The sequence below is a fragment of the Mesitornis unicolor genome, unplaced genomic scaffold, assembly GCF_000695765.1.
Source record: "Mesitornis unicolor isolate BGI_N332 unplaced genomic scaffold, ASM69576v1 scaffold4422, whole genome shotgun sequence".
NCBI classification, from domain to species: Eukaryota; Metazoa; Chordata; class Aves; order Mesitornithiformes; family Mesitornithidae; genus Mesitornis; species Mesitornis unicolor.
Window position 1 is genome coordinate 55,274 of NW_010171162.1, and position 27,412 is coordinate 82,685.

A 27,412-nucleotide genomic window follows, 5' to 3' on the forward strand; every position below is an offset into this window, starting at 1 on the left:
GAAACATGAATCAAACACAAAATCCTCTCAGCAATGCTCGCCATCATAAAATACACATCAAAAAATGCAGCTTGGCAAATTCAATGACTATCAACCAGCCATAAAATAATAAAAAAGAGGGTGTGTGCAGGTCAAAGTATTGCAACAGCTATGGGTTTAACATTCAGGGAATGTAAAGCAAAGGCAGATCCATATTGAGGATGAGACTGCTAACAGAAGAGAATGAGGTCAGAAAACCTCATGCTCCATGTACAACTTAAACTGCACCACAATGGTCCTCCCAACTTCTGCTCTTCAGCAGAGTATAGATGCCACTCACATCATAAAAACAAGATCAGGCTCATCGCTTCAGCCAGAGTTACTCTCAAAGCAAAGCTGGTCTCCCAGGTATGCCGGAGGCTGTGAGCTATGCTTGCTTTGCCATTTACTGGCCAGCAAGAAATCACTTCTTTTCTTCTCTATGAAGAATAAGCACCACCGGTACATTTTAATCGAAGGTGGCAAATGGTCCTATACAACAGAGAACATCTGTCGTGGAGAAAAGGACAGGAGCTCTGAGGCAAAGGTGGGCTGATGCTGCCCTGGATGACCTTCTCACCTACGTGATCCTTCCCCTCTGACTCTCTCATGTTTCTGCTACCATTGGTAGGCCTGGCCTCACGTTCACAAACTCACCATCCTATTCCTGCTCTGCCCCAGACACAGAGGTTCATCTTCTCCAGCATCTCTAAATTCATCCCTTCCTCTGTCATTCTGGCACTAAAGCTCAGCTCTCTCCAGCAAGCCACCACTTTGGCAACCCTACTTCCACCCTCAGTCCCTTCCAGCAGATCTGAAACGCTGCTGTGAAAATCGCCCACCTCCCTGAGCACTCTGAACATGCCACTCTCCTTCCTGCCTCACTCCCCACCTTCCCCTGCGCTCTGGATCAAGTTCAAGATTTTAGCCCTCATTTTCACTGCACTTTACAACTCACAGCAATTACTGCTGGCTCATAATTGCTGTAACGATCTATCTATGGTAGCTATTCATTCATATATACCCATGAGCACACCTACACACACCCTTCTACATAAGCATGGTATGTGCTGATTAATGAAAGATACAGGAACAATAAAAGCCAAATCAAGCATATATTTTTGTAGAGAATATTAGATTTCATGTTACACAAAACCCCAGCCACACCCATGCTAATCAACCCAGGCTGCTGATTTACAGAACAATATGCTTCATTGTATGGAAGGAAAACGTTGAGGAGTTTTATATTTTGGTTCAAATGACTTTCAGTTTCCTGATAGTTCATTTCTTCTTGCTATTTCTCTACAGCACAGATATGTCCCAGATTACTTCGTAAACAAAGAAAAAATAATTTCTTTCATCCAGCTGCGGCAGGAACTGAACAACTTAATCTGATCATTGTGTGCAAAGAAAATATTTCCAGTGACGACATCTTCCTATGTCAATTGGTTTTTATTACAGATGTCATCTCGATCTGCCATATTAATGCAGCTCTTTCTTCTCATTTCAAGATTTGAATCTAAGTTTGTTGCTCTAATATTTTATTGGTTCAAAATACATGCTGTAAAATCCATGGCCATCAAATTTTCCTGTGAGCTAAAAATAAACCGCTCTTGTCAGATATGGTTAGCTGATAAAAAGTGTCAGAGACTTTTCTGAATTACTTTGATAACTTCCTGTTTATGTGGTGCTGACCCTTGTCTAATAACGATCTTTTACACTTGGAATAAGAGAAGATTCTGCAGCACACTATTCCTTAATGGACAATGCTGATTACTTTTGAAAGCCTTTAATACAGTTCCCCTATTAGACATGAACAGATGTCAGGGATGTTGCCAAGTGAAATTTCTTTTATGCAGTCTTGGCTTGTTGTACAATAATAGCCCTTTCTCAACATGGGAAAAAATTACAGACCCAACTAATTTCCTTGACAGGGAAGAGTTACATATGTTTTCCACTTGTAGTTTTTACGACAAGTTTACAATTCTGCCAAACCTGGAACTAATTGGGGCTGTTTCCAAAAAGGGTCCAATAAACCCACAATGTGTACAGCTAGCCGAAAATGCAGCAAATGATTGTTTGCTTTTACATTTTTTTTTCTAACAGGGAAAAGTTAGATTGCACAATTATTTCATTGAAGTTACTTAAACACTTACTGTTTCATATCCTCCCAGTTTTTGAGCAGCTTGAAACATAGTCCAAAGGTTAACTGTTAGAGGGACAATAAGTATTTAGATAAGCATTGCATTAACCAACATATTTCAAAGAAATGTAAATTAAACAGTTTTAAAAAAAGAAAAATAGAGAAAAAAAAGCTCACAGTGCTTGAAAAAGCTCCTGTGAAACATTTTCCAAAGAGGTATTCACATAATCTGAAGAGTAAATATTAGCCCATACTATATATATTCTTAATTACATATGAGAGAATATACTTAGATTCCTTAACAGAACTGGAAAAATACACTGAGACAAAGGTAACAGACTCATTTGACTTCGCTGATAAGAGGAACAGTATAAAGACTGCAGCATGTTTCCATAACTTTGATAATAAAAATTACTCATTGGGAAGAATGTTGCTTTTAATTATTTGTTTAATACTGATTTCATTAGCAAGTAAGCGTGAGCCACACACTGCCTCACAGAGAAAGCCTATTGATTAAACAGCGAAATCCAATATTTACTGCAGCTCAGATAATGGCCTCCATAATCAATAAACAATAAGCTGCGTTCTACCGGGTCCTGTGCAAATGAACCCGGGGGGGCACAATGGAAAAATTACCAAAATAATTATAGTGTGAGTGGCTGTGCCTTGCCCATGGCTGTGGGGTGGGAGGAACAGAGGCAGCACAATTCAAAAGACATGTTTGGAGACGCTTGTTACTTCCAGCAGAACTCCTCTTTCACGTGCTTTTCATCCTTGGCCCATTGTCCCATGCTTCCTGCTGGTATCTTTAATTTAATTTAATTTAATGTTATTTTATGTTATTTTATTTATTTTTATTTTATTTTGTGTTATTTTATTTTGTGTTATTTTATTTTACTTTATGTTATTTTATTTTCTAGAAGACATCACAGCTCTATGAAAGATGCATGCACTGTTCCACCAACAAACAGTGATTCCCCATGGACGCACTACAAATACTTCAGGCCAGACTCAGCAATAATGCTGCAGATCACGGAGGACAGGATCTCTTCCTCCACAGGGGGGATGCTCAGTTGTAGTGTACATACTGCATCTCCCCACTAACCTATTTATATTGGCACTGTTTGCACAAGGCTTGCTGGACAAATAGAGACGCCCGTCCTGCAAACATTTCAGCTCTTCTCAGCATACTTACTCTTGGCATTTAAGTGTTTACTGGATCCAGCCCCTAATTCATAATGAATGTCAGGCCACTTTCAGTGTATTTTGGTTAAATGTTAGCAGAGGGTCCTACCCCCCGGTGGGGAATTTTAGAAATAATACTTTAGCTTGTCTTTTAAGCCCACCCTGTCCCCACGCTTGACGGAGTAGGGAATAAAATGGGGAGGGGGAAAAATCCTCTCTTCAACACAAAATGTTCTGAAAGCCTCATTGAACCTTGTACTGTTTCAAAGCTATCAAGAGCTTTGCTTAGGCCTTGATTTAATCTGAATCAATGCATAATGCAATGAAGCTGTTCATAGTACATTAATTTTACTTCCATTTCAAGCAGCCAGTTTTCAGACAAACACTGTAATCATTCGGAGTTATATAAGTTTATAATGGCTGCTGGAGGCCTGTTGCAATCAGTGCCAATTGCTATTAGGTATGTAAATTGTTATGTAAAACATACAGGTCTGACATTCTTCATCAAAATAACACATGGTTTTAATCTGGGAGATAAATTAGAGTAAATAATATTTCAATCCACAGAGTTCTCCCTTTAAGGAAATAAAGTATCATTCAATCTATAGATAAGGAGGAAAAATATCCCCATTTACAGCTCTTGTTGGAAACTCTGAAAGATCTACATTGTGCTGCAATATTTATGTGAAATTCACTTACAACTGTATCTTCTCCACCTACAATTGCTTTACAGATTGTGGCACTACAAACTGTACATGCCAAAGCAATTCTAAACACTGCATGCTGTATTAAACAGATACAGTCTGGTTTTATATTCTCCAAAGTCAGTAATTTATTAACTATAAACACATTTTGGGGTTTAAAAATATGATCCCTTTTGTGCCTTTGTTGACCACCTTTAAATGTCTTCCTTTAATATTTGTCCTTTCATAAAGAACATCTGGGCACAATAAAGACACGTCATATTATTAACTCAGAAGAAAGGCATTACAGACGCTGCAGATTTACAAAACAGAAAACTAGAGAGTTTTCAACATGCCTATTTCTAGTCATAATCGGTGGATTTAAACCTATAAATATCCAGCAGCAACCACCCCAGAAGGAAGAGATGCAAATCTAGGCATAAGACAGTGAAATGCCTGGACTGGAAAATGTGTAGATACAAACACGGTCCCCCCATCCATGAGGCTTTAAAATAGACTTCGTGTGCAAATGCTTTCTCCAGAGAAGCCAAACCATTCTAAAATGTCAACAAGAAAGTGAGAAAAAGGATACTTACTCTGCTTAAAACCTAAATAGGGTATTCGTTCAATTGGTGTTTTCCTTTCTTTCATATATTTATAAAGAGCCACAAGGAAAGCCTGCTCATCAGCTCTGCATTCTTCACCTACGGCAATCTTTGATTTATCCTCACTTGAGCCTTTTTTACAGTTGCTGTTGTTAGTCTTGGGTTTGGGCAAAGCTGACTTAGCCTCACATTTTACCTGGGAAAAGAAAAGATGTCGTATCAGACCTGGGTAACCTTTAATTTTCACTTAAAGAATAGATATCCTCTCCTAGCAGAATGGATTATTGAAAAAATGAAGGCCAAACCATGCAACTGTGTTTGAGGGGAAACAAAGGAAGCTATTTATAGAGCTAAATGTCTTGTTCTGAATCTTAGTCACAACATTTTTAAATAGCCACATCTTTAAATCATTATAACCCATTGGTAATGCTCTCCAGATCTGCATTTTTATGACTATACATTGCTATGTCACAGACAGCTCCCATCTTTCACATACACTTGCCATTAGCAAGTCTAATAATAACCTCCCTCGTTCCAGGATTGACACTGAGCACTGTCAACCGCCGTAGACAGCCCTTGGAGCCGAGGGTGCGCAGCCCCTTCCAGGAACGCTCCATCGCCAGCTCTGAAGTGACACATTTTTTGCTCCTTTGGCCCACTAAAATAGATGCAAACCTTGGCAAGCCTTACCCATGCAGAGCTCTCGGCACACACGACTGGAGATTCTGCTGCAGCATGGACTTAAGTCAAGTGGGTTTGAGCATCCGCTTAAACTTATGCACAGCCCTAACTATTTAGCAGAAGGAAGAGGCTTGGTAGCCAGAGCCTCTCCTGGTAGACACTGGCAGCACCGATGCACACAAGTTCCAGAGCTCCAGGTCTCCCACTGGCCTCCCCAGAAGACTTGTCCCAGTCAGGAAGTCAGCAAATTGGAACCACTTTACCTCTCATCAGTATTCAAACATGGGAAAAAACATCCAGTGAGACCAGCTTAATGCTGCTGTCTTCCTGAAGATAACCCTCCAACTGAATCAGGCGAACTACAACTCAAGCATTCCCACAATTTACATACACAAAAAACCAAAAGAGCAGAACCTTGCAAACTGGTGCTTAAAAGCTCTCCATGACCAAGATGGGATCGATACATTTCCAGTGAAACACTGAAAGTCCTCTAACACAAGGTAGTGGAGATGGTTACATGCATTTTAGATTTGCACTGTCCCAATGCCTTTGAGTGCTGTGAGGAGGCTTCTGGCAGCTCCATACCCCATCCAAGACTCGTTCTCTGTATTCCCACAGGGAGCAGGAAGACTGTAGGAGCCAGAATTTGGTATTTTAGGAGGACAGCAGAGGAGAGCAGGGTATCTCCCTGAACAGGAAGGCAGGGGCTCTTGGTCAAGTAAGCCACCGACACTCCTTCGCTCTTCCCACTTCTAAACCAGATGCTTCCTGGGTACTTGTCAACATTTTGGAAGTGCTATGAAGAGCATTACGTAAGTGCTTGTAAACAAACATTAAACGTATCATTGGAAAGACTATGATATGCTTATTCTGTCTCAGTAAAACTACCCTGTGTTCAGGCTCACGAGAAGCAAAACCTCTTCTTTTATACTCCTCCAGAGTATCAACTTTGCAGAACGCACTGACTTAAGATTAGCTGTCTCCATAGTTTTCCACTGATGCAGGACAAAGCAACGTGAGCTGCCAACCAGAGAGGAGAAGTGGCCACAAATTTCCAAGGTAATTGATGCTGCTGAGAAATCTCCTTGTTGGACACTGCAGGGTTAGGCTCGTTCCTCCCAGGCAATGCAGCAGGGACTGGGAAATGGACTTCCTGTGGGATTTTTCGTGATCAGTTACTGCTGAAATATGTCTGCTGTACTGCTCGATATTCTCTGGTTACGTGGTTCAAAGAGATATTGTCTTCCTACGGCACAAGACACCATGCTTTGCCTTCTAGTAATAGATACGTTCGCTGAATAAACTTCTGTAAAGATCCTGGGTTTCATCCAAAACTCAATGGAGTTAATGGGATCTTTTTCCTACTAAATGAACTTTGGATTTCCTTATCTAATTTTCGGTTCAGGGCTGTAATCCCTTGACCTTTTCACTTTGGCTCCTCGCAAAATTGTTTAACAGCTTCCCCTAATAAAGTTTAGATTACACTGTCATAGTTTTCAATGCTATACCAAAGACTGGGTTAGCACTCCCAATATGAACCCATGATTTCAATAAATGTACGATTTTTAATTTAAGCTGCGAATTTGTTGCAAGCTGAAACTTGGAACAAATTCACTGGACCTGGGAACAGTTATTCAGTTTTGTCACCCATTTGCTAGGTAAAGTCAATCAATCAATCAATCAATCTTTCTAACGAATTTTCTTTTTCAAACTGGACAATCCAGAACCATGTTTGCAAAGACAGCCTGGGCATGAATGCTAAATGAAACCAAAACTCACTGCTATGCAAGCACGCTAAAGGCAAGGGATGTCACTTCCAAGAAGACAAAAGGAAACAAAGAAAATAACAATTTAAAAGCCACCAGGATTGAGAAAGCCCCGTGTTACACACAACCTCCTTCTTTCCAGAGTAGAGCAAAGTGAAGTCGAAGCTCCTGTGGAACTCAAAGATGCCAAAACGCAACGGACGGACTCCAAGCAGTGTCAGGTTCAATGAAGCTCTGAGGAAGGCTGCAATGCTTCATCCGCTCAGCGTTCGAGGCACAAGTCTCACTTTTGGAACCTCCCCACCATCTGACAGGAGATGCAGATGAATGCCATGATGGTAATGAGTACCAAAAGGGCCAAATGCCATTCTGGGTAACACCAGTGTAAATCCAGCATAAATGTACCAAAGTCTATGAGAGCGATGCCAGATTTGTACCAGGCACCACAATCTACTCTTCTCTCTCAAAACACGATTTTGAATCTTCCTAGAGGGCAAAGACTTGGAGGAAGGTCCTGAATGCGGAGTTTTCCTTGGCTCTGCTCTCCTTTCTGGTCTGTTCAGAAACGATGAACAACTCTGTTTCAAAGGGAGAGTTCAATTTCCACAGGAGGAGTTACAGCTCTTCATTGCAGCCTCAGCATGGTTAACACCTCCAAAATGAAACTGAGGGCTATGGCCCAACAGCTAACCCAGCGTCGCAGTGCAGATACGCTGTGGGTTCCTGAGATGGGTTCTGGGGACATCTGACCACCTCCTGCTCTGGGCTCCACCAGCGGCGTGTGATCCATGACCAAGTGGCCGGTGGACACTCGTGGGTGCACTCCTGTGTTTGTCTTCTCCTGCCAGAGGTCACACACAACGCAGACCACTACAGACCTGCGCTTCAAAGTTTCAGTCAAATAATGGCCGAGGCGCTCAGAGTACATCTGCAGGTCTGAGAGCATGCCAGGCCACCTGTGGCCACAGGAAAAGCATATCCTGGCAACTTTTAAACTAATTTCCCAGATCTTGCTGTACAAATGAAGTGAGAGATTTACTTTAGCATTTGCACTAGGAGATGTAATGAGTAGATTCATTTGGGGACAATTTCCATGTTTAACAAGTTAATCCTTTCAGCTCTTCGAAACGGTCAGATCAGCCAGTTTGAAAAAGCTTTACAATGCACTTCTGCACACTTTGAATGGGAACGCTCTTTGGGAGCACAGAGCAGGTACGATGAGGGTTGCACTGGAGTCTGCAAGTCCCAAAAGCTGGTCCAGCACTGATGACACATGAAGTACGAGAGCCATGGGAGTGTTTAGAGAGAAGACCTTGATACACGCCTCTCCAGGAGAGATGATCCTGCCTCAGTAGATGCCCTCATATTCTTGTGATTTTTGCATTTCCAGCCTGGGAGGGATCTCCCCCGGGACCTTCCCCGGGAGGTACTGAAATGGATGCAGTGACGAGCAGGGAGATCAAAAGCAAGAAGTGGCACACAGAAGTCCCACTTCCTCTGGCAGTACCTGCGTGTCCAAGATTACATTGTCCCACTATTGCTCCATTTTTCACAAGCCATCTACACTGGAATTTGTGCAGAGTTGCTCCTACCCAACTTAACGTGTCAGGTAAAAAGCCTGGAAAACAACCTGCGACCACGGAAGGCAAACATGCCTAATGAGAACTAAGAAAGTTATAAGAAGGTACAAAGCTTTCTAGTCATCGGCAGCTCAGGTAAAAGCCTGGAAAACAACCTGCGACCACTGAAGGCAAACATGCCTAACGAGAACTAAGAAAGTTGTAGGAAGGTACAAAGCTTTCTAGTCATCGGCAGCTGAGAACATGAAATTCAGCAAGTCACTACAATCATGCGTTGGTCTTGACAGGCTCGAACCCAGAGTCTTCAAAATGCCACTTCTGCCGTTTCCTGACCCGAACCCGCCTGGAAAACAACCTGCGACCACTGAAGGCAAACATGCCTAACGAGAACTAAGAAAGTTGTAGGAAGGTACAAAGCTTTCTAGTCATCGGCAGCTGAGAACATGAAATTCAGCAAGTCACTACAATCATGCGTTGGTCTTGACAGGCTCGAACCCAGAGTCTTCAAAATGCCACTTCTGCCGTTTCCTGACCCGAACCCTGCAGCCACTGCGGCTCTGTCAGAGACGTCGCCTCACCACCTGAGAAATGAGGCTGCTGTCAGACACTGGGTGCCGTGACCTGAGGATGAAAGCAGCACAACTTCTGGTCAAAAGGGATTTTAGCTGGAGCAGGAATATGGTCAGGACTGCTGCCAAAATATTTCAGCATTGGACACAAGTGGACTTGTCCTGTGTACTCTAGCGGTGTTCAAGTCGGCTCTCCAAGGACCCGCTGACAGCATTAGTTGGAGATGGAGCACGGACAGAGGAGGAAAACGGGTGGTGAAACCCAGCGTTGAGCCTAAGATGATGACTTCACATCCAAACTGTTGCCCACAATAAGAAGACAGCGGGTGGATCTCCATTCTCCCCTCCTTTCCCAGAAACCCATACGCAGGGTCTGTATGAAGTGCAATACATCTGCTGCAGAGGGTTTCTGGTTCACTGTCCCTCTTATTAAAGTATATCCACAGCCGTGAGACACAGATTGATGCGAGGAATCACAGCGAAGACAGCATGACTACATGCAAGGACATTATATCATGAGCATGTCTATTATTTATAATGAAATTAAGCCGGCCAAGATAATTAATGCTATTAATATCTGCACAATGATGAGCACAGTATGACTAGATAAATAAGTGGAATTACTTCTTATCTGAAATATCCTCCCATTTGACTGAGGGTGAACCCAAATATAAACAGGGAGGATAAACAATTCGGTATGAAGTGTTACTGTTGTTTTTAATTATCTGATACCTATATATCAGGTGCTGAAGAGGCAGAACTACTCATACTGCAGTCTGGGGTGCTCTGACAACATGGCCCATGCTGCAGTTTGCCGGTAATATTTTACCATGAGAAGCCTGACTGGGGGAAGGGGGAATTGAGGCAAATTGAGACATTTTCACACCGTGGATTTTGCACATTCTTCCACAGAGCAAAAACATCCAGGCAAACTCTATAGTATCTGGCAGGACCCTGCAACTCAACTCACCAGGCTTCATTGCCTTTTACCATGCTTGTCTAATACGATAGCACAGACCCCAACTGAGCACAACAGGGCACAAAAAGGAGAGAAACAGTGACTTAAGAGCAGAGCTTCATCATGAACTTCAGCCTCTTTTATCGTCATCAACAGAAGGCACCATTTTAGCTGAACTCCTAGGGAGGCGGAGGAGGTGGAATTTAATTTGCCTTCCTATGAGAAACTGAGAGAACACTTCCACTTGACCTCTTTAACCTCCTAATCTCCCAGGACATTCATTGCATGCAACAATACCAACGCAAATGGATCTATAGATTCACTGTATTTCCTAAAGAGATGGTCACAACAATGGAAGCATTTTTCAGATACACATCCATCTAATTTATTGGAACAATGGATTCGGGAGGAGTTGGCCTAAAAATGCAGTCTGCGCTAACCTGTTTAGCTGTTTTGCTCAAACGTATCACAGTGACAAAGTTCTGCCTCAGATAAAAATCTACAAGTATTGCTCTAAGTAATTTTCCATCTTTACATCTTAGAGTTTCAAATTAAATCATCTTGAAAGGAGCCATTTGTGCTGCTTTTTGAAAAGAAACCCAAATTCCTATTTAAAACCACGCAGACAACATAGAAAATAGGATGTAAATTGCACTACAGGGGCTCCATTTTTAAATACCTTAAGGAGAGGACACAAACCCATAAATATCTAAAAAGATTAAGTCTATAAACACAAATCAATGATCCATTTTTTCACTTGCAGCATTGGCTAAGCACTGCAGCACATACAGAAGACTCTGTATAAGCATGCACTATTCAACAAACCCTGGAACATGCAGCTCAGCACTAAGTATTAAAGAAACAGCCCAGGTTGGTTTTTTTAAGCTTTCTGTCTTCATCTTTTTTTTCTTATTAAAAATAAGTTGAGATCTTAACGTCAGGGTAATGTCGTTTGTGTGTGCTTCTTAGAAACCATTACTGAAGCAGCTCTTGTTTCATAGTCTGTTTATCTTCAAACTTATATTTAGAAGTACATTGTAACAGGGTGAGCTGCTCCCTGGTTTATTTTTAATTTGAAGATACTGTCACAAACTATGTTTGTGTGTCACAGAATGTGAAAACTCACACTGGATGCCAAGAAAGCTTAAGCACTATCAGTTACCAACAAGCTGATAGCATTAGGTTGTTAGGTGATTATAGTTGCTGGTAACTTTGAACGCAGACACGAATTAAAGTGAAGAATAAAACTACTGAAAAAAAAATTACATTTATCTCCCAAGAAAATAAGTTACATTCTAAATTTGAAACAGCATGCTGGGAAACAAAGGCAGGGCTGTACCTAAAAAAGGAGAGTGTACTGAAAAGAGTATTAAGTGATTTACCTTGGCAACAGCTTTGCTCTCAGAATTATTGTTGGAATCCTTAATGCCGTTTAATGAATCTCTTCTCTGTGGGCAAGGTTTCTTTTTGCGCGGTCTGCCTTTAAGATTTGGCGCTGAAAATTAATGGAGAACAATTTGAGCACATCGTCTTATACTGGATTCTTAACAGCTGAAAGCATAATAAATAATTCCACTACAATCAGTCATAGAAATGTACACATCTGTCTACAGTAAATGCTTATTACAAGATTCCCATCCTCCATGGGTTACATCTCGACACACTATACGTTTCTATAGAACATCCCCCAAGGCTAATCTATTTTACTTTCTCATGACTAATTAATACAAAGCCAAACAGTGGTCTCCGAAGGACTTGGAGAGAAAGCACAAATATTTCTTCACGGTACAAAAAAGAACAAAATAGAATATTAATAGGTAACTTTGCATTAATCAGCCTGCTGCATTTATTATTTTTAATCTTCACATAAGAGTACTAACTACTATTTCCAACTTCGGGAAACATCTGGTTTTGGAAATGTTCTTAAATATTGAAATTCCTTACAGCTCCAAGAAGTGTTTACATATCCTGTCATTCTTGTCAAAGTTCTTCTAAAAAGTTAAAAAAAACCATAAAAATTACCCCCGAGTCCTGAAATGGATCAAAAAACCCCTTAACAACTAGTTCTGGAAGTTGACAAGTACTGAAATAAGTGATTGATTGTTTCGTAAGGTTTACATACCACACATATAAATTAACATGAATCACTTGCAGTTTTGTCCAATTCTTAAGATAAAACAGCACTGAAATAGCACAGCGATTAAATCCTAACCGTGCTGAGCCATACGTAGAACGGGATGTGGACCACCATAAAAAATACCAGACTCATCTTTCAATAGTGGTATTAGAATACAAATTATGATCACATATAGAAATAATGGATGAAGCAGCTGTTTGCTCATTATTACGCGTCCTGCCTGCTTTCAGGTTTTAAAAAAATCAGCTTCTGACTACTAAGGCAACATTTAAAATGATAAACAATCATTAACTAATGACTGTACCGAAGAAGATAATTTCCTTTAAACCTTTAATTTCTAGGTAACCATTGTTTTCATTACTTAAAGGGATGATTAGAACAATGTCAGAAATCTAAACACCACAAACCTCTTGAGTGTCTTCTAATTGTTTCTAATCTTACATTTGTCACACAGTAAGCCAGTGGTTTCAGGACATTTTACATTTTAATTAGTTCGCAAACACAATAAAGGGTGCTAATTTGATGTTATAGTTTGAGTAACAGTGTCATATTTGGTCTGTTCAGAGAGAAAGAAAAGCTGTGGGTTTAAAACTAAAAGTCCAAAAGACACATCCTTTTTCTTCCCCCAGCACTGGCACATCGTAAATACATATACCTGTATATATCTGCATGTGTGTAAGTCCGTATTCGTGCCTATATAAAAATGTTTATCTCCCTACAGAAATACCTCCATCTATCTCCAGTGAAGCACATTCTGCTTATTGAAAACTACTGCAGAAAGCAATTCTGAAATTGTCATCTGAGGCTAACATGCAAAATCAAACAAAGAGAGAAAGAAATTATTACCCATTCCAGTCGACAAACATCTGCCTGATTTATATCTGTACTCATGAATGCTACAGCATGTGACTGCACACTACGTCGCTGGAAGTCTTGACTTGGTGTGGATGTCAGTCTTACACAAAATGAACACTACGAGTGTTTGCTCCGTGCTTACAAATCCCCTCCCCCAGCCGCTCCATTACTCATATAAACAGAGATGAGCGACTCGGCGGGAGCGTGGGATGAGCTCCGAGGACTCCAGTGTTGGCTGCCAGACTGCCAGCCCCAGCCACGCCACCCTGCCTTATTTATCAGCCTCACTCATACCCTCCGCCTTTCATCTCTCCACAATCCCTGCTTTTTTTTTTTGCACAAGACCTGGATGGGATGGACAGACTCTTGACCGTGCTTAGCCTCAGAAGTCACACCTTCTTTAAAAAGGTACTGAAAAAAACAGAAACATTCCCTCAGTTTACCACACCCTGGCCCACGCGTTAAAACATCAACCTTCAAATGAATGGACCCTTCGACCCAGTCCAAGCAATGGCCAGGGAGAGATACGGGTCGGCTAGGATCAAATACACTTGCATATGAATTACTTTTTCTTTCTTTCTTTCTGTCTTAATAAACAAACTAGTTCAAGGCTCAATGTTTTCCAAACATACTTGTTATCCTTAGTTTTGGCACCGTACTGCTTATCACACTAGAAAGCACTCCTAATGTTTTGCTAAAAGCTTTAAAAGCAAGAAGGTATTTGTTCCTAAATTCCAGGTATACTGAGCTTGCATATAAACACTGTTTGAATTGGAGCCTTCCATGGCAGAACTGGCACCAACCCACTATGAAATGGGTTATTTGCATTCTCCCCATGGCTCGGGAGCCGCAGCCGGGAAGGCCTGGCTGCACCACACGAGGAGCGTCCCGCATATGGCACCATATGACTTTAAATCACTTCAAGACCGTATGACTTTAAATCACTTCAAGCCATTCCAGATCAGACGCACAATTAACAAGAGAGCAGCCATAGGAATTAATACCTGAAGAGAAGGCCCTTGCCTCTACTATCTACTCTGTTAAAGAAAACATTTGAAATAGTTCCAGTCACACTTGAAACAAAGCCATTGACATTTGCTCCCTAAGTCATTATAAACAAATGCATTAGTCGAAGATTATTTATATTTCAGCTATATCCATTTTGTTCTCTTGAGCTAGGAAATATGACTAGGACTGAAGGAATAATTTGCAAGTCACATAATTAATTTCTTTTTTCATTTTTTATTTCGCTTATGACATATTCATGAGCACGCGGAAGATATCTTGAATTTCTTATTCATAATCAGTTTAAAGCCATTTTACAAACAAGATGTGGCTTACTGCCAATTTTCCTGATGACATTGGATGTTCAGTACGTACTGGACAGGTAAGTGAATATCCCCTACTTCTTCTGCTTTCTGGTGGAGAAGGGCTTCTGGCACGACTACCTGAGAGTATCTGAAACAATTCAGTTTCTTCACATGTTTGTGCATATGGCTTTCAAATTAATTTTCTGAAAGCATCTGTGGCAGTGAGACCTGGTAACTTGTACATTCCCAGAAGGTGAGAACATAAACAAAGCAAATTAAAGCAAAAAACTGAATAAATAAGTATAGAAAAAAGTTTGCATTTATTTGCCATCTCTTTGGTATAAGTGCCCAAAACACGAGTATGAGAAATACGACACACTACCAGTTCAAATACTTTTTTCCCCTGTGCATTTGACAGCACATTTGCTTTTGGCAATTTGTGGCGTTTATCCCTTCCTTTCTTTCTTTTGCTTCCTGATGCATCTGAAAGAGGGGAAAACCCAGCTACTGAAATGTCCACTTTGATGGGCGCCTGAGAACACTTTTTGCCTCCACTTAGATGTGCTTCAGAGGATCAATATCATCACAGCAGAGGTGCCTTGTACACTGAAGGTTTGCGATGCAAGGCAGAAGACCTCCACGCTGGCAAACAGCAGGGAACACCACCCCAGGAGAGCAGAGCTGCTGCTGTCCAAGGCAGGCAGGCATGGAAGGGCTGACTTACACCTGGTACAACATAAATGTCCCAAACCTGCAAGTTCAGACCTCCAGAAGCAAACCTCCTTGAAGCCCACACATGCCTGTGCCTTGCTGACTCAAGGAGCCTCTTCTTCACATTACAGCTCATCCCAAGTTTGGCAGTCATCGCTGAGGTCAAGTACATTTAGAAAATGGCAATGCACAAGAAATTATCTTCCCTGCAAAATCTGTAGATGCAATAGCAATCTAGAGCCCGGCAGGAAAAGCAACTTCGCCTCCTGAGTCCTGGCAAACATTTCAGGTATGACCAGGTAAAACACAGCCAGAGCTAACACTCCTCGTGTTAGGAGAGCAGGAGGAGCACGAGGGCACGCTTCTGTCCTTGGGCTGGTTCTCTTTCCCATACACATCACCATAGTCCCTGCTACCTCTCCCCATCAACAGGAGTTGAGAGGGACCATTTCAGCACTCCTTGGATGCCATTCTTCTATCAGCACGTTGCTGCTTTGTTTCCCTGAGCAGCAGATCCAGCTGGTGTCATTTAAACAAACCTGTCCCTCAGAGCCCACCGACCCGGCTGGCCCTGCAATGCAACCACCACCACTTGCAATGCTGCCTGCTGTTGCAGAGGATGCCAAGGCTGTAACACAGGGTTTCACAAGGATCAAGCAAGAACCCAAGATGAAGATCTAGTTCGAGCGCAAGCATTTGTAACTGTAAAGAACAAAAGATGTGATTATCAACTCGTATGCATGTGGTGTGGACTTTGTTTTTCAGCCGAGTACTACTTGATGGTAAAAGTCTGGTGCTCCCAATTAAGTGAAAGTGTGTGAAATGGGCCTGTCATGAGTATCACCTGGGTGTTGTTTAGAAACAGGTAGTCCCTGCAGATCACACAGAGATTGCTGCTTGCTGTTTGTCATGAGGGATCGATATTTCTCAGAAGACCATGAAATGTTACCTTATGATTGAGTGGGACACAAGGAGACTGGGCAGGAGAAAAGAGAACTACATACGGTGGAAAAGTGTAGGCTGCCACAAGAAGAGAGCACCTCCACCAGCCGCCTTCTTTACCTGCATCCCCAGGAAGAGGAAGCGATCGCTGGGCTTCCCATCTCCCTGTAACCAAGTCAGCCTCACTTGAGCCATGTCCATGCTGAGAATGCAATGTACTACGTACACACAACCACCCCTAGATGCACAAGAAGTCAAGAGACAATGGTTGTGGTTTTGGGTACTGACTTCACCAGGTTAGTTACAGCAGAATGAAGTCTTTTTTAGGAGTCTGATTATCACTGGAAGTTAATGAGTTCAGCCCTCCCCCATAACACTATACTCTTGATGCACATATTTTTGGCTGATGTAAAAGATCTATTGTTATAGGGAGGGTGTTAAAAAAAACAGTGGCCTTCACACAGCCGAGGTCAAGCTATGTTGGCACTTTGTCAAAATCAGTGGTAGCCAAGAGTTTTTAATGACCCTGGAATGCATTACCTCATTTGTCATACCTGGATCACTTACTCATGCTGAGTCCAAAATAACCTTGGACCTTGCTGGCTGCTCAACAAACCATGTAAGTAAACAGTACTGTACTCATGCCTAAAACATGTACCTTGTTCCTGCCCGCTCCACATTACTTACTCTAAAGAACATCTAAGCAATTGTAATGCCCATGATCAAAGTTCTTGCCTTTTTCCAGGCCTCTCTGATCTGCATAACTATTTCCTGATATGACTTTTGATTCTGGCTGGTACTTCAGTTTCTCAGAAGCACTTCAAAAGTGGGAGAAAAAAGAAAAAAGGAAAGGAAAAGGAAGGACGGCCATTGCTGTATTTTGCTGAGGAATGTACCATGATAGCTGCTCAGCATTACTAATGCACTTACAACTTACACTGCCAACCAGATTCTGGCTGCCTGTTGTTGTGACCACATTTCCGTCTTGCGTAAAGATGAAGGAAAAGAAAGGAACAACAGCATTTTTGCCAACTGTAAGAGTATGACAACACAAAAAAAACCCAACAGCTGAGCTTGTAAAAATGTCCAGGGCATGAGCAGTAAAGGGTCAGCAGAAGATCTGGGTCTACATTTAGGGTGGGCTCACACAGTGAGATAAACTCTAAACATGAGAGGTAGGAGTGCACCAGAGGGAGGTAATCACAAAGCTGGGATTAAGGTGAAGCACTGGAAGGTGCAAGAATAAACACAGATGTGCTGAGGTGCTGGGTTCAGAAGAGAAGTGTGCTCGCATGAGGCGAGCTGCAGGACATGGGCTAGATGCATCATCTCTCCTCCCTGTAGGACACCTCACAGAACATCTTCCCATAGAATCCTTTTGCACCGTGCCAGTACCTCATACATTCTCCAGTTTTCACACACACACACAAAAGCTGCGACACCACAATGCCTGACCCTAAGCTGCAAAACCATCAGTAGATACAGAAAAGACCAGGAGGCTTTCCCTCTCAGGCAGGTAGGAACAGCAGGACGTGTCAGATCAAAGAGCTCTTCATGATTCAGGTGCCAAACAGAAGCTGGAGGTGGCATACAGAGCTGCCTGGCCATCGAAGTCAAGGTGAGAAGAATGGTCTCGGGTCCCCAGAAAATCCATGAAGTGACCATGCCTCCTAGCAGGTGGCAAATAGCCCGTTGCTGCGGACACCCCTAAAGCAGCCTGCAAAAGTTAGCTCTCGGCTGAAAAACATGCTTACACGTTGCACCTTTTAAAAATGTAATGAATAGAAAGTTAACAGTTTTAATGGTTTTAACACTTAACCCTCTAGGGGGTTTCTGGCATTCTGCAATACCTGAAAGTTAAGAAAGGAATATTGCCATATTTAAGCATGGTCTCAAAAACTGTTCAAAGGTTATTTAATCTTGCATACTGTTCTGGAGTCCCAGCTGCTTCCTTGATTTCCTCATCGTCTCCATCTCTTTGTTTTCTCTCCTTCACCTCATTCCCTTTTCTGCATCCTGAGTTCAGGATCTTACGTTTCATTTATTTTCCTTTCACTCCTCACAGTTTATTTAAAAGCTTCGGCTTCCTGGAAATGGGGTCCAAGAAGAAGGGCCTGGGGCATTTATCACCCAGGTCCGTTGTGCAGAGCTGGTGGAAAAAAGCAAGTTGCAACCAACCTAGTACTGTATCAAAGGGTCAGAAGTTGAAGTAACCAGAATATAAATCAAAAGATCACGCTACACTATAAAAACCCCAGACCTTTGTTTAGGAAACAACAGTATCAACTGAATTTGGGGAAACTCCCTACATGATATAAGGACAGCTACAGGAGTCAGTGCTAAGCACCTACCAACAACTCAAGCTGTCATTGAGCTCTGGAGGTCACACAGCCTCTCCACAGACACACACCTCTTGCTTACTCAAGCTGCACATAAAACGATTTGAACATTAAAAATGATTTTTACTAGACTTTGAGTGCAAACACTTGTTCCTTTCTTTATAACTGAACATGCCAGACCTGCAAACTGGAGTACAGCAGCGAGCAACTTTGCAGGGAATACTAAGGATCTACGCTGCTTTCTAACCCACACGCAGAAAGAGCAGACTTGTGTAGCCATTTCTGAAAGTTTTGTTTTGGAAATGAGATACCCCACGCTCCATGTGGGGAAAATCAATTTGCTACCTCTCTAAAGAAAACATTCCTCATTTGGAAATAAGTGAAACAGACACTTCCTTGTGTGGATTAATGTGGAGACATATGACTTGCTGCAGACTGTTGTTTTGACCCCCCTCCTGACCAGACAATCTCCGAAAAAAGCAAAAAGGTAGTATTTTTCACAGATTACAGTTCAGACTAGCACTGCTTTTAATAGAAAGGTTAGAGGCACTGCAAATATCAGGTTGGCCAACTATGCCAAAAACTGAATGTTTTTCTTTTCGACAGAAGACAGGGACAAGATTCAGGATGAGGCTTGGAGTCTCCTTGTTTTCATTTCAGCATGGTCAGAAGTTAAGACTTTTGCTTGATCTGGGCTTCCTTATGTTCTGCTGACTAATTTGGGTTTTTAAAAAAATAGAAAAAGGTTGAGGTTTTTTTTGGACAAAATCTGTACATGTGTTAGAAATTACGAAGTGCAGCAAATTGAAAAGGGAAGCTGAAGACTTCAGAGAGAAATCTATGCCTGACAAGTATGTGACATTCCAGTAGACCTTAGAGCAAATTAAAATAATAATAATAAAGAAATCCATTGTAGGCCTAGTACTGGCGACACATGACAGGATCGTTATTAATGATTCAAAAAGAGGAAGAGGTGTTTGGTAAATATTTGTTCCATATTTGCAAAGAAGCCAGATGATATGCTTGCAAAAGAATATAATTAAAGCCAGTCAATTGACTTGGTTTTACAGAAACCAGATCTTAAAACAATAGAAAAGAAAAACAAACAAAGCATCTTATTTTATACTTTGAAACTATAAGCTTGGTTAGAGAAACTGGCAGCACACACATGGAAGTTACCTGCATTTCAGTAAGACAGCTGATCTAATACCAGATAACACTTTGATTGAAAAACAGCACTACATAATTTTATTCAAGCATGTATCAAATGGATTAAGAACTGGCTAAATGATAGAGCTAAAAGCAGGCCCCAGTGGGGAATTTCTATCAAATGAAAATATTTCTGGTGGGATTCCACAGGGGTTGGTCTTAGCCTTGCTAAGATTCAACATTTTCATCAGCGAAATAAATATGAAGTCCCTGACAGTAATATTCACACTGACACAAGGACTGGCACAATGCTAACGTCGAGTCATACAAATGAGTAATCAGAAGGAAAAATGGACCATGCAAACCAAATGCTCTTCAGTACAGCTCCAGCACGAAACCCATGAGGAAGGACTACAGGTCCCGCTGACCAAGCCAAAGGTGACACTGCACAAGGCTGCTCCCCATGGGAAACTGATGGGAAATTCAACATACCCTGATAGGAAGATGCTGGGGCCAGGGGGAGGTCCTCCTTCAAGAAGGAGGTCTGAATAACTCAAGCCGTGTTGGGTTTGAGCAAAAATGACTAAGAAGTGACTTCACCAGGTAATATCAGTGCCTCAAAGGTGAGAAAAAGCCGGTACTCAGAAGTGAGGAGGCATAACCAGGCATGCCTAGGCACTGCAATCCACATACACGACCTAATGCCAGTATATTGAGGAAAGCGTACGGCCAGCTTTTAGAAGATGTTTCAGGAGAGGCCTGAGCCAGACGCAAGCTGGTGTGCACAGTGCAGGAAGAAATGCATGCAATTTGAGGGTCTTTGTCCAGATATCAATCAGGAGGTGGGCATCCTGCCTTAGCCACAGCAAGGGCTGGGCCCAGGCTGCTGCCGGGAGAGCCTCACCGCTGCAGGCGGCTGCAGCAGCCTGGCTGGCTGCATGGAGGAGGCGTCCAGCTGTCTGGCTGTGATCCTCACTCAAACAGCTGTTTCCCTTCTCCTGCAGAAAAAAGGTGGTGAACTGGATGAAAGCATTTGCTGGTAATTTTGGCCGGTGAGCCACTACTTGGGGTTCATACCAGATTAGATGACTCAGTGGTTCTTCTGGTGAGAAAATGCCTGAGTCTAGGATCAAATACAGTGAAGTACTGTGCTATGCAGGACAAGAAACATGAAGGGCTGTAGCCTTGATTCAGCAAAGTACATGCCTGACTCGTAAAGACCTGGAGCAGGCACAGACCTCTGGTGACCTCACTGGGGCCGTTTGCATCTTTGAGGCTGAGCCAGTGTTAAACATCGAACACGACCAAGCCAGCATGACTCTCGCTGTCACTAACGGGAAAGAAGCATTCAAATCCCGAACAAAGAAATCGTCGTATCTCATCATGAAACACCACGTGCTTGGGCAGCATGACAGGATCAGACATGGCTTCATCAAGTTTCCCTTTTCCTCAGAAATCTGCAGTCAATCTCCAGCCTCCAAGCTTTCTGCCCCCAAAAGGTCACCTCCTGGAAAGCTGCACCCGGTGGAAAGGGGTTTCACTTTCTGTAGGAGGGTCATAGCAATAGTCAAGAAGTGCATGTCTGACTTCTCGGAATAGTCTAGGTTAAAAGAAAAAATAAAAGAGAAAGAACAAAAGCAAAGAGAGGAAAGAGAGAGAAGGCACAAACAGATTATGTAACAGCCAAGACAAACGCAGTGCAAACACGGCAGCAAGAAGCGAAAACGCACAGCAAATCCATGCAAGTCAGCCTATCTCATCAAAACTCAGCAGAACACCCAAGGCAGACTTCCCATTAGAGGGCTTCAGAAAATAAAAGGCAAATAAGAGTACACAGCAAATCTTAAGGCGGTTTTCGTAGCAATGTTTCCTTTTCTCTCCAGTAAAAGCCAGCGTTTGTGAAACTGCTGTCTAGCAGAGTCAGCAGTACCCAACGGAGACGTGACCTACATACCTCGGAAATACAATAGATACGTAGCCAGTCATATCCACCTAGATAGGCAGATGAGATGGGCTAATTGACTGGTAAGGGATAGACGCTGTACAAATCTAAACAGGCAGAAATTCATGCAAGAAGCATAAAATGGATGGGTTCCTGAGACCTTGCTGTTGGGAATGACAACAGCAGGTAAGAAGCTATGACCATCCAGTTGTGCACCATGTGAAAAACGACATATATTATTCAGATCTCTTGCATTTCTGATTTATAACGGATTATATAAGAAAGATAAGTATTTTTTAATTGTAAGAATATTATAATTTTCCCTTTTTTTTTTTCTTTGCATGTGATCACTGCACTGCAAAGTAATCAAATTTTGTTAGGCATAATCAGCCTGCATGAAGAGATTAGTAAAGTGACACGCAGAAACTAGAGTAAGCCCTCCGCTTGATGCCTACGGTCAGCTGCCACCATGGCGAGGACCACGCAAGGCGTTAGGTGGAGACAGGAACAGCAGCCTTGGCCTAAGCCCTGCTCCCATTCCCATCCGTGGGTGGGTCATCACCGACTTCAGCCGCAGCAGCTGGCAAGTGCCTTAGCAGGCACCTCATTGCAGTGCACGCAGCAATAAAGAGGTTCAGAAATAACTGCTTCCACAGACAGCTCAGGACAAAGCCCTGGCACCCCGGGGACCTGCATACACCTGACACGGTGCTTTAATCTGGGGCGTGGAAGTGACGCTGCTCAGCATTGCTGAGCAGAGGAGGGATCTGCACTTTTTCACCAGTAAAATGCAGCGGTGGTAACTTCGGTAACTTTGTCAGGTTGTCTATGAGTAGAAAGGGAGTTTGCGTAACCACCAAAACACCCGAAAAATGGTGGGTTTGAAGTCTTGATGGTAAGATCATGTGCCTTGTGAACTCAGTGTAATTGCCCCAAGCACCAACACAAACAGAATTTAGCCCATCTCGGCGTTACAGCCCCAGTAAATCCCTAGCACTCAGAAAAACGCAAATACAACTGAGCTGTGTTCCTTAATTTATCTGAGCAGGGCAGGGTTTAAACTAAACACGAAGTTGGTTGTGCAATACTCTTTCGTAGTCAATACCGGTTCTTAGGAAATTATCTGAGCGAATTAAGTGGAGGGACTATTAAACAATTTACACACTTCCTTGTGTTTCAGATGTCTAATTATAGCCGTGTTTGTCTCTCCCCGCAGAACTGTTGTATACCACATGGTATGCATATTTCAGCATCCAGCATTATTAACTCATGACCGACTGTCAGTTGATCATTATCTAACACATGGGGTCTGCAAAAAAAAAAAAGCCTTATTTGGGCAAAAGCAGGCTCCTGACCCGCTCCCGCTGTATTTTCCCCCAGAAGAACTTCAGTTGGATTATTACTTGCTGTCAATGGAAACTCAGAGGTTACATATGCGAAATCTGCAGACAGGAAAATAAATCCTTACCGAGTTTAAACACTTCGTTGATATTAAAACCATCTCCAGCTTGGTTGGCTTAAAGAAAACTCTCAGTTGCCCTCTAGTGTCACCTGGCTGCCATGCCAGGCAGCCCGCTCACCGCAGCCAAGGTCACAACATTTAACCCGATTCCATACGATGAGATTTACTGTATGTGTACAATTTCGTATAAAAGGGCGAGGGGGATGCTTTTCCCTCCTGGAAATTCCAGGACTTGGGCCCCTGGAAGCCCAGAGCTTGCATAACGTTTACTGCTGTAACTGTGGCACATGACACATGGGTTTTATGAGCGAGAATCTCTGAAATCGCTCTGCGTGCTGCACTCCATAAAGTTCATTCACAACTAAAAATAGACTAATGTACAAACTGATTTAGCATTATACTGAAGCTAAGGAACATAGGGAGTCTGCAGAATTCCCTAATATGGAAGAGAAGCTGAGGTTTCAAAAGCAGCAGTTTATTTGTTTCTGAAAATGGACAACATATGTAAAAGATTTAATATACAGAACCAGGTGTATATATAGCATAGATCTTCACGTGTGCCCATTTTCATTCTATATAAAGACTTTATACAGCCTGAAACTATAAATTTAATAATAGATTACTAAATTAAGTCTGCACAATCACTTCATAAAAAAAATCATTTCAATTTAAAATACAGCTGTAGGGGTTTGGACAATTTCCTGCATAATAGAGGCCCATCCCTGAAATGTAAATAACACCGGTATTAAAACAAGTCAATCAGGCACATCAGGAAAAAAAGGGTACATGAAAACATAAATGCATTTTCCAGCCCATCCTAAAGATGCCAAACCTTTATTTTATGCGAATGCTGCTTTGATAAATTACTACGGCTTCAGCTGGCTTTTTTTCTTTCCAAATGTCCTGTTTTTCCTAAGAGAAATCCAGGGCTGATTAAGTCTTAACATTTTGAATACACTAAACCATCAGGGTTTTGCAATAAGAATTATTCACTTCTTTCCTGTGTACCATCAGCATTCTTAAAATACTCTTACTATAAAATCAAACAGCATGCTCTTCAGAAACGCGTGACGTTGCCTGCTCTGTTTTTTTCAACCGCAATTGTGCAATTTTAAAATTCTCTTCTTTCTCAATGCCTTTTCCCCAGATAAAGATATCTTTGATAGTCATACGATTACAAAAACAAGTTAGACCTTCTTCTTGGAAACTTAGAGCCCACCTGTAATGTTATTGACTGACTACACAGTAAAAATGACAAACATTATTTGATACATATCCTAAGTTAATTATGAGGCTTTCTCATCTTAATTTGACAAGACTGAAATATCACAAGTAGTACATATGGCAATTCAGAAAATATAATCAGGGAAAAGGCGAAATGAACATTTGAAAAGACAGATTATTTGATTTGCATAAGCAGATATTTGTAAGGCACTGCCTTTCTCCACTGCCTGAATAGCACTTTCCAGTTGCTCTCACTCTCACAGCATAGCTCACAAGGACAGTAATTGCCTTTTCTACCCCAAAGTGTTGCCCCTGTTGGTGACAGGAGGCTTTTGCCAGCAGCGCTCAGTGGGACACTATGAGGAAGAAATACGGTGCAGCCAGGCCTGAAAGCAGCACAGGAAGTGACAGGACCCCTGGACCAGGGACCCTGAGCCAGTGGCTCCAGCCACATGTGCTGCTCCGGCATCCCCACTTTTCAGGAGAAGGCTGCTTTCAGCTTCAGTCTAAGTCAGGGCCCCAAAACACTGAAACTGCTGCTGAAATAATAAAGGGGGTATTACAGTCCTATTCGACAGTGCTCGGTCAGGCCTACGCTACTTTCTATACACTCCTGGTGGTCAAACCCTGGCTTTCAAGTCACGACCCAAGCCAGGGGGACATAACAAGCCCCACAGTGGGGAGCAGGCGCTTGGGAGTAACTGAAATACTGACCTGTAAAAGGCCTTTGCAATAGGGACACAACTGGCTGCTGAGCTGCATTGGGGTTCACCTGCTCCCCAGAACCACATCTCAGGGGAAGGGTGGGACCCCCGGCAAGCCACCGTCCCCCTTGCCTGCAGACTGGTCTCTTGGGCTGTGCCTTTCTTTAGTTCTGCACAATACCTGATGTTGTGCTCTGTGGGATTAGGTTGCTGGAAGTCTGTGGGACGTTTAGAAAGCTCCAAAGCTTATTTTCTCTGCCTCATGAAATACACAGCAAGAACTTTATTGACTAATCCCGGTCAGTCCCCTCCTCCTGATAGCATCGGGAAGGGCTTTCACATTCTACAGGAATCCTCATCCTCATTTCCAATAACGGGATTGCTCCACTCTCACATTCACCCACTCTGCCTGCTGCTGCATCTAGGTTTTTCCTAGAAGCCTCCTCACCAGCCATGACCTGCCGCCGCTTTGTTTAGGAAACCTGATAAAGTGACATGAGTGGCCAAACCTTCTGTATATCTAATTTTAAACAGATAAAAGTAGCACCAAGACAAATCAGCACCTCTCCTGGATTTCCAAGTACACTATTAAGTAGACTTGGACTTCAACTAAAGTGAATATGAAGATTCACTGTCCCAAGAGATAAATATTGACTGAGCAAAAGCAAAGGTCAAATTGGTCAATATTTACCCAAGAAACTCTCAATCCTGATGCAGTGTAACAGACACTTTTAATATCTTCATCAGCTACCTCTGGAGATCTTTTCATTATGACTAAGTATTTGAAAAGCATAATCTTCTTCTCTCTAAAATTTATAGTTAAATAAAAGAGAAACTCACACACACCTACTGCAAACAAGAAGCTTTCTGTGCCTATGGCCTCAGCGAAAGGAGATGCGTTGACTTGCAAATGCTATCTGCCCAGTCTGCATAGCAACCTCAGCAGCCCTGCCCCCTGAAGCCGTGAACAATAAAAACTTTCTGACTCATCACATGACAGTATTTCAGACGACCATGAACAGGAATTTCTTCTTTGGTAGGGATTAATACACTCCCTTCTCCCTCCATCTCAAATATCTGTAAATTAAGGCTGAAATTTAATCTCGGGCTTCTATTTCACATAAGGAATTACTTTGAGACAACGTCAGTCAAGAGCTTTGGGGCAGTTACAGTCCTATTATTTACTGTGGCAAGTATATTGGTCCTACTATTTATCTAAAGTTTCAAGCTTACTGCCCAATTTCTGAAGGCCTTCTACCACGCTATTTTTGTCTGAAGCCACAGCGCTATGGACATTGCTTTCCACAGGAGAACACAGTTGAAAACAAAAATTCCAGAAAATTCATAAAGGCTGATTTTTCTGAAGATGCACGAGGAAGGGAGACACCTGAATATTCCGGGGTTTCAATGAAGTTGTTCTCTAAATTCCCATCAGCACCTTCACACGGCCACTCAATGATAGGGTAGGTACCACCCCTCCTACTCCTCTGTTCATTCAGATGGCCTAGCATGGCAGAAACACCTATTTCTAACCTTTGTCTTCACTAAACAGCCAAACACAGCACAGATTTGTTGCAATCACCATGGAGATCGGTTGGTTTCAAATTAGGCACAAACTGTTTGTTTCCTTTGCTATTTTTATTGTGTTTTGAGCTTATTACGCTCCTCCCACCCTGCCCTTTCTTTCTCTTTACAGGCAAATGAGAAAATCTTCCTTTAGTGGGAAGTCAAATCCTAGCCACGGCTGTTTCTGAACTCAGTGGGGGATGGCAGTGCCGATGGCTACCGAGCACCCTCTCGCCACGGAAAGGCTGTCCTGTACCACCCAAAGCATAGAGGAGTTGTTATTGGACTCCCAAAGATGTAAAGTGTCTCACAGAAGTTCTTCTGGAGGCGCAGAAAAAGACACAAGGACCAATAGTGCAGAATGTAGGTTTCCCACAGCCCAAGTCAATGGGCTCCCTGTGCCAAAAATACAGCAGGCTGGGATCTGACAGTCCCAGAGAGGCACATGCCAAACGCGAGCCTTTCCCACAGTTCGGTGGCAGGTACATCGCTTCCCTTAAAACAGAATCAAGTCTCCTCTAAAACATCTCCCTGCTTCTGGAATCATACACAATCCATAATGTGGAACTTAAGTTTAAATTCAAGGACCAATTAAAAAAAAAACACTAAAAATCAATGAAACGCTTTTATGAAACAGGAGATTGATCCGCAGCTCAAAACTTCCAGTAATGCAATATTTTAGAACTTTAATAAATAATGCTTTTATCTTGATTGCAAAATAATACCCTGCCATGAAAACACAGAGCAGAGGTAGGAGACTGTTCAACAAGAATTAAAATGTCACACTTTACACAGAACGGAACATTACAATTCTTGGTGAAACAGTTTTCAAACTTGTTAACATAAAATTAACAATTACATACATCGCTTAATTCTATAAGTG

At 42.3% G+C, this 27,412-nt stretch overlaps 1 protein-coding gene across 1 annotated transcript in view; it reads right to left on the bottom strand.

The window, feature by feature from the left end:
- The window catches only part of ARID5B (AT rich interactive domain 5B (MRF1-like)), a 103,506-nt gene that overhangs the window by 24,809 nt on the left and 51,285 nt on the right, over positions 1 to 27,412 (bottom strand). Inside the window, exons 3-5 of the mRNA XM_010179940.1 lie at positions 11,571 to 11,683; positions 4,626 to 4,830; positions 2,175 to 2,227 (exon numbers count right to left, since the gene is read on the bottom strand). Coding sequence (XP_010178242.1) covers positions 2,175 to 2,227; positions 4,626 to 4,830; positions 11,571 to 11,683 — 371 coding nt within the window. The remainder of the gene's footprint in view (positions 1 to 2,174; positions 2,228 to 4,625; positions 4,831 to 11,570; positions 11,684 to 27,412) is intronic.